General features: G+C 51.4%; 1 protein-coding gene across 2 annotated transcripts; it reads left to right on the top strand.

Annotated features, from left to right (window-relative positions):
* Positions 1–668: 668 nt before the first annotated feature.
* ATP5SL (ATP5S-like) lies at positions 669–6,374 on the top strand. Of its 2 annotated transcripts, XM_006771861.2 has the most exons (6): positions 670–741; positions 2,087–2,283; positions 3,482–3,562; positions 4,501–4,637; positions 4,741–4,903; positions 5,308–6,374. In XM_006771861.2, the coding sequence occupies exons 1-6, from the start codon at positions 724–726 to the stop codon at positions 5,483–5,485; spliced, it is 774 nt and encodes a 257-aa protein (XP_006771924.1). In that variant the 5' UTR covers positions 670–723; the 3' UTR covers positions 5,486–6,374. The 2 variants fall into 2 exon arrangements, with proteins under 2 accessions (XP_006771925.1, XP_006771924.1); XM_006771862.2 differs by lacking the exon at positions 3,482–3,562 and having other exon boundaries at positions 669–741.
* Positions 6,375–7,870: the final 1,496 nt, after the last annotated feature.

Raw genomic sequence — 7,870 nt, forward strand, 5'->3', positions numbered from 1 at the left:
CCGATGACCCTACCACGGTCACTCCCTATTATATGACCTGTGTTTATTTGCCTCTTATCAAATATTAGCTGAAAGTATGCTGCTTATTCATGTCTCTTATCCATCCTCTCCTTGCCTGGAATGTCGACTCCCTGAGAAAGGGGCTGGGTCTGTCCTGTTCACCACGGTAACCTCAGCACCCAGGGCAGTGCCTGCCCTATGGTACTTGCTCAGTAAATATTTGTGGAATGAATGGATGGATGGATGGATAATTCTATCCATAAGTCTTCACATTGAAGCTTCACTCTGAGCTCCAAACTGAAATCAAACACATCACAATACTAATCTTGAGATCTCACCTCCGCCTCTTACCTGAAGTCTAACCTCACCACCCACTCCGACCTCTTCCCCTACCAGGAAAAAGAACGCTGGTCAGCTTTTGAGGTACATCATTGCAAGGAGGTAGCGGGTGAGAGCTGGAGAAGAGGGAGCTCAGGGAACCGAGGCTGCAGTCACAGGAAGGAAGGTGCTCTGACAGGAAGCACTGCCCACGCTCCCCTCGGGAAAGCGGAGAAGGTCCCATTATAAAGTCTACAGAGAGGGCACGCAGGGCAATCTCTCAACCCGAGTAAAAAGTGCGTGTGCCTTTAAGAAGAGAATGCAACCATAAAAAAACATGAAGACAGAGCCAGGTGGGTGGGACAAGAAAGGACCGGCCCCTTCCGGTTACATAATCTCAGCAAGATGGCGGCGCCCAGGGCGGTAGGTCTCGGGGTTCCTAGAACCCCCAAATTGAAGTCCGCTCGGCTGCCTCTGCCTTCAGTGCCTCGGCCGGCGCCAGGCAGCGAGGGGCGCGGGGCAGCAGGAGGACCCCCCCAGGCCTCGCGCTGGCAGTGGAGACGGGGCTGCTGGGGGCCGGGAAGGACGCTGTGGTCGCAGGCCGCTGGGGAGCTTCAGCGAGAAGAGGGGGCGGGGACTGGTTGAAAGAAACCAATAAAGGAGCAGAGAATGCGTTCCGATGGGCGCACCCAGCCAATCAGAGGCAGGGATGAGGGACGATGGGCCGGCGAGATTGGGACTTGTGCCTTGGCCGGTAGCTCAGTGGATAAAGTAGCGCGTTTCCCCACCCACCGAAGGGTCGCGGGTTCGATTCTCCCAGGGGCATGAATCTGGGTTGCTGGCCAGATACCCCGAGGGAGGCAACCAGTCTCTATCTCCCTTCCACTCTTTCTAAAACAATGGGGGGAAATATCCTCGGGTGAGGATTAACAAACAAAAAAGAGAGAGTGAAAGGAGGGGGTTTGGAAGGGTAGGACTCCACAGAAAGCCAGTAAGGGAAACTTAGGACAGTGAGGAATTTTGATGGAAAACCAAAGGGATGTTGATGGGATGGGGAACCAAGAGGTAACTGGGTGTTCCAAGGAAAATACGTGGGGGGATTAAGTGGAAAGTTTTCAGTATTTGGAGAAAATTTGGAAAGAATTGGGTAAAAGCAGCAATGAAGTTAGAGAAAATTAAAATAAGAGGTTGGGAGCTTATGAGGAATTTTGAGGGAAAATAAAGATTTGGGCAAGCTTTGGGGGAAAAAGAGAAGTTGGTTAAAGCAAAAAGAAAAGTTGGGGGCAGGCTAAGAGAAGACTTTGAAGAGAAGTTGAAGGAAGAGTTTGAGGGTGGTTTGGAAACAAACTAAACAAATTAAGATTATATTTGGGGGAAAGAATTTGGTTATTCAGGAATACTCCAGGGAAAATTGGGTAAAATTAAGGGAAGAAATTGTGGGAAATTAACAGGTCAGATAATGGAGGTTTTGAGAGAAAATAAGCATTTGAGGGGAAAATAGAGAATTTGGGAAAACCAAGAATGTTTGGTTAAATCAGAGAGACAATTTAGGGTTAACAGGAAGAACTTGGGGAAAACATGGAGGGAAATCTGGGAATCAAAATGCGGAATTGGGAGATTCTGAAAGAATTTAGTGAATCAGGAACATTTTGTGTGTGGGGGTGTGGGGGGGGGGCGGCGGGTTCATAAACCAAGAACAGAACAGAGGGGTGCAGCTCGGTCTCACAGGAGGCTCTCCAGGCTCAGCCTCTCCTCTCTTCTTCCCCAGTCCCTGCACCTGGTGGCCCCCATATGGAATTTGGGGACCAGCGGTATCCGTGGTCTGAGCAGTGCAGTGACCCCAGAGGGCAGTCAGAGGAAGGGAAGGATGCTGCTCCAATTCCTGACTGACCGCTTCTATGATGTGGAGGCCGTAAGGCAGTACCTGTTCCAAAAGCAGGTGTCAAAGGTGCACAAGGAAAATCGGTGAGAACCCCTGGCCTGCAAGACCCTACTGCTCTGCCTCACTGGTCAGAATCTAGACCCTGCCCTTGCCACTCCTAGGTGGTCCTGTGGCTTCCAGTACTAGCCATGCCGACTTCTGTCTTCGTCTATGGCTCATACCCTTTCCAAGGACTCCAGTTCATGCAGGCAACTTGCTGCCCATCGTCTCTTGGTCTAGCCGGCTCCTCAGACCTAACGTGGTTCACAACAAATGCTTGATTTCCCCCTAAAAGGCCTGCTTACCTCCAAGCCTTCCCCATCCCAGTAAATAGCACCACTGCCCACCCTGCTGTTCAGGCCAAATTCTAAGGAGTCATCCCTGAGTCCTCTGTTTCTCTGCCCTCTACATCCAGTTGGTCAATAAAATACTAGAATATCTCAAATTTGACCAGTTCTCACCTCCTTCACTGTTTGTAGCCAGAGCAGAGACTTCATTTTATGGTGGGATTACTGCAGTCATCTAGCTGGTCACTGTTTGCCCCTACAGTCTATTTACAGGTTACAAAGCAGCCAAAGGGCTTTTTAGAAAGTAGAGAACATTGCCATTTTGCTTGAAACCCTGAAATGGTTTCCAATTGCAACTAGAATGAAAGCCAAACTCGAAAGCCCCAAACCTGGTACCTGCTGAGCTTTGAGACGCCTACCAGGGACTCTCCTCACGCCTGCAACATGGTGTCTTTACTGCTGTTTGTTCAACTGTCCTAATTTGAGCTGCTGGGCTTTGCACTAGCTGTTCCCTTGGCCTGGCAGCCTCATGCCTTGACCTCTGCATTCCTTCCTGCCACTCAGATCTCTGCACGAGTTTCACCACCTCCAAGAAAAATTTCTTATCAGCCAAACTACACTAGCCTTCTCCATCCCCACCCCTGACCCAAGCCACTCCTAGTCAGTCCCTGTGTTCTACTTTCCTCCTGGAGTTGATACTGCCTGCAACTCGCTCTCCTCGTTTATTACTGCTTCTCCCTGTAAATTAACTTCAGAAGGGCAGGGACAGTTATCTCCCTTGGTCACCACTGCCCCCCTGTGCCCAGCATTTAATAGGCACTCAGTAAATATTTGCAGCCTGACTCTGAGTGCCCGTCAGTCCTGATACTGTGGACTCTGACCGTGTCAGCAGCACGGCCATGGTGAGGGGTGCAGTGCTCCCAGGCCTCACCCTCAGCTACTGTTCTCTCGGCAGATCCTCCACCGGCATCAAGAAACAATACGGCCCATACATCGCAGGAGCCTATTTTGTCCTGAAGCAGGGAGGAGCAATCAAGTATGACAGCAAAGGTGTCAAAACAGGGATGGGGGAGGCCAAGGATGGGCTCTCTAACCTCAGGCTCTTCAGTCAGGCAGGCTTCCCCGTGAGTCCCCCAGCCTCTGCCCCATACTGGCCGGGGCTTGGGCCTTGGGGCTTGGTCCCAAGCTTCCGTTTTGTCATCTGTAACATGGAATGGTAGTTGTAGCTAACCTATAAACACATTTTGCAATGTAAATGCATGGCACATGTGTTCAATAAACACTAGTTTCTTTTCTCTCCTCTTCCCTCTTCCTCCTCCAACCTTTGGGAGATTCCTCCCACCACCTTTTTTTTTTTTGTAATATATTTTATTGATTTTTTACAGGGAGGAAGGGAGAGGGATAGAGAGAGTCAGAAACATCAATGAGAGAGAAACATCGATCAGCTGCCTCCTGCACACTCCCCACTGGGGATGTGCCTGCAACCCAGGTACATGCCCTTGACCGGAATGAACCTGGGACCCTTCAGTCCCCAGGCCGACGCTCTATCCACTGAGCCAAACCGGTTGGGGCCCTTTTCTTCTTGCTTGAAAAGCAAAATTCATGTAGGCTTTATCTACTTCTCGTTCTCATTAAAACTTTTACTTGGTTTGTGCATTTCCCCCAGCACCTTCCTTAGAAATGGTTTACGTATCTGAAAATGTCTCAACTTTTGCCCATCTAGAAAGGTTCTTACATCGTAGCTCTTTTATGTTATCAGTAATGTCTCCAGCCCTCAGCTTCTAGGTACAGAAAACTGGCCAAACATTCCATATTTGATAGGATCATCTTGGGATCCAATGAGACCAGACGTGTATACCCCTTAGAACAAGAGCAGACACAGTACCATCATTGTATTATACGGGCTGGGTAGTGGTCTCAGGAGGCTGGAGGCTTGGGGATAAGTGGGGTACCCACCTGGAACCTTCTTTCCAGATTCCAGGGCAAAGAGTGGATTCGGTCCACCGAGCATGGCTACTCCCCTCGCCAGTTGTTGAGTTTCCAGGCGGTACCTATAGAGGCGGTGGATGCCAGTGACTGTGCCATCAACTACGAAGGCCTGGACAACCTCTGTGAGTGGGGTGGGTGGGGCAGAGATGGGCAGGGCTCTGCATTTTCCCTTTCGTGGTGGGCTCCAGAGGGGTCTCAGTGCCATCTGCCCTCTCCCTCCTGCAGTGGCCCTGAAGGAGCTGCAATCCCTGTTGCTGCAGCGCTGTCCCCATGTGGATGACTGGTGTCTCAGCCGCCTCCACCAGCTGGCCAATTCTTTGCAGGAGCTCTCGCTGGCTGGTTGCCCCCGAATCTCCGAAAGGGGCCTCGCCTGCCTCCATCACCTCCAGTAAGACCTCAGCTCAGCCGAGCCCACCAGCTCACATACGGGAAAGTGGGGAGGGAGCAGTGTCAGGCAGTTCCCTGTCTCCCTGCCTCCATGACAAGCCTAGTGTCTGGTGGGCAAACACAGATGAGCAGTGGCAGTGAGTCTCTGGGGGAATTACAGGATTCCCTAGTTTTTCTTTTGGTTTTAATGAAAACTCCATGCTATTTACACTGTTATAGAATCATAGGAGCCAGAGGTGTCTGTTTGTAATAACACAGTGGATTCGTGGATTTGGGCATTCTCTAGACAGTTAAAGATGTTTATTTTAAGAAGCTAGGGGTTGAATGGGGGCCATTGCACCCCCTCCATACACTCTCTCACAGATGCTGTCCTTATGCGGGCCTTCCCCCTTCTTGCTTCCTCAGGAACCTCCGCAGGCTGGACATCTCAGACCTCCCTGCTGTGTCCAACCCAGGCCTCACTCAGATCTTGGTGGAGGAGATGCTGCCCAGGTGTGAGGTTCTGGGGGCTGAGTGGGCCCAGGGCCTGAAGTTGGGGCCAGAACAGCAGTCTGGGGACACAGCCAGCCCCATCCCCGCCTAGTCACAGCCCCTCCCATCCAGGTGGATCTCAGTGGGCTGTGTTGAGTCTCTGACAGTTCTACTTCTGGCTTCCAGTTGGGCTCACTCACTGTGGGGGTTGGGGTGGGACGAGGGATGTGGCACTGGCAGGTCAGGGGGAAGGAGAGCATGCGGTCCCCACCTCATGGACTGGCTACACTCTGGACTGAAGGTCACAGCTCCTGTCGTCCTGTCAGGCAGCCCTTCCCACACACTTGTAGTTCTAGGAACTTCCTGCCTGGCCAGGCCTGGGGCAGGTAGGACTCTCCCCTGCAAGTAGCCCCAGGGAGCTGCATTCTCTCTTGTGGCCTCTTCTTTGCCCACTACTGTGTGGAGACCTCAAATTAACCTCATTTAGGTGTGCTGTTTCCCTACTGATGTAGGGGGTGCTCCTGGCATTCCAAAGGGATGGTTGTTCGGGGTGGGACTAGTCAGCTCACCGCAGGGTACAGCACCCCTTGCCCATACTAAATGCCAGTAGCATCCCAAGTCCTATGGTGTTCCGGCTTATTGACTGACTTAGCTGCAGATTCAACTTTTTATCTGCGCTGTGAAAACTGATCTGGGCCTTTGAAATGTTTTGCCTTTGCTAACTGGCGTAAGCCTTGTCAGTAGGAGGCGCTCGAGAGACTTTGCAGGAAGCAAGGCTTTTGCTTCCTAGTTCCTGTTCAGGTGTGCAGGCTCCTGCCTCGCTAGCTCCCTGGTGGCTTCTCCATTGTGTGGGGGAGGGCTGTGTGTGTCAGCAGCCTCCCCTGAAACCCCACCCTGCCCCACCTGGCAGTTTCCTAGAGGCATACTTTCACTGGGCTACCTCCTGTGAATGACTCCACCACACCCCAGAGGTGACTTCCAGTAAATTCCAAGGCACCTTACCAGTGAATCCTGCGTCACTTCAATTCGCTGTTGAAGTCAATAATTATATTAAATGTTCCCTGTTCAGATTACTGGGTTTTTCCCCCTCTCCTGATTGGCTCCAAACTGGTACAGCACTGGTATGCAGAGTGTTCCAGGAGACGGGCTCACGGAGATGGGACTGAAGTCCGCGGCACGTGAATAGGTACTCACTTTTTGAATAATAAGAAATATATGGGGGGGGGCATCAGGATTTTAGAGATGCTTAGGTGGGGCATGGCCAACAAAAGGTTGAGAACCACTGATCGAACTGAAGGGGCAGGATCCCAAACCAGTCATGCAGGTCTCCCACCTCCAAAACCCCAGGAAACAGAGACCAAAGGTGGCAGAGAACCAAATGTAGACAGTTTATTCACTGCCGGCCGTCACGGGTTTACTGTGAGGAGGTGCAGCTGAAGCACGAGCCCCAGGAGCCCCTCTGGCTGCAGCACTGCTCTGGCAGTGATGACTGTTCTAAAGATAGGCCTTGGGCAGATTCTCCGCAGTGCCCTTGAGTGCCTACAGATAGGCAAGGACGAGCTCAGGTCTGCCACCTCAGCTCAAACCACTGAGGACTGGAGCACTTCTGTGACAGCCCCCTAGTCAGTTCTCGCAGCCACAGGGCTGACAGTACTGAAAATACGACACAGCATTTAAGGCTGCAGGTTGATGATAGTTGAATTCCAGTCTCCTCATGTGAAAGTGAGGGTGCTGACTGGTAAACAGTGAGATCTTGAAATTTCGAATGCGGTTGTCTGGCTGGACCAGAAGAAACTCGATCTTGAAACCCCACCTCGCTCTGAGCCTTCTTCGCAGCATCTGAGGAGAACACCAGTCTTCCTGTGCCTGAAACCCCGGACGTAATGGGGAAGAAGCCTGAGAGTGTCCCTTCTCAAGAGTCATCACAAGCACCCTGCTGTCACACACCCATAAAACCCGGGCCAAACCTCAGCAAGCCCAGGGGCCAGGTGCTCCCTTTGGCCCAGGAGCAACAGCTTAGACCAGGTGTGGGCAAACTTTTTGACTCGAGGGCCACAGTGGGTTCTTAAACTGGACCGGAGGGCCGGAACAAAAGCATGGATGGAATGTTTGTGTGAACTAATATAAATTCAAAGTAAACATCATTACATAAAAGGGTACGGTCTTTTTTTTCAATAGTTTTATTCATTTGAAACGGCTGGCTTAAACACTGAAGTCCTTGTACAGTCAGAACCTGGGGGACCCATGCAGGAATGGGTTCTAAGGGTGTAACAGTGAGGGTGGGCAAGTCACTGGTACAAGGGTACTTACTAGAGATTCTGGATTTAGTGGGTAGCTTGTGCAGCTGGGGGTGGTTCTAACAGCTGTCTTGGTTGGGTGACTTGGACTTGGATTCAACACTGGCCTCCAGGTAATGGGGCAAAGAAGTTAGAAGGGATCCAAAGGCTTAGGGAGGCAGGGATGTTGGGTTGATCATGGTTGACCTGCACTTCTACCT

Source organism: Myotis davidii, unplaced genomic scaffold (genome assembly GCF_000327345.1).
Source record: "Myotis davidii unplaced genomic scaffold, ASM32734v1 scaffold386, whole genome shotgun sequence".
Taxonomy (NCBI): domain Eukaryota; kingdom Metazoa; phylum Chordata; class Mammalia; order Chiroptera; family Vespertilionidae; genus Myotis; species Myotis davidii.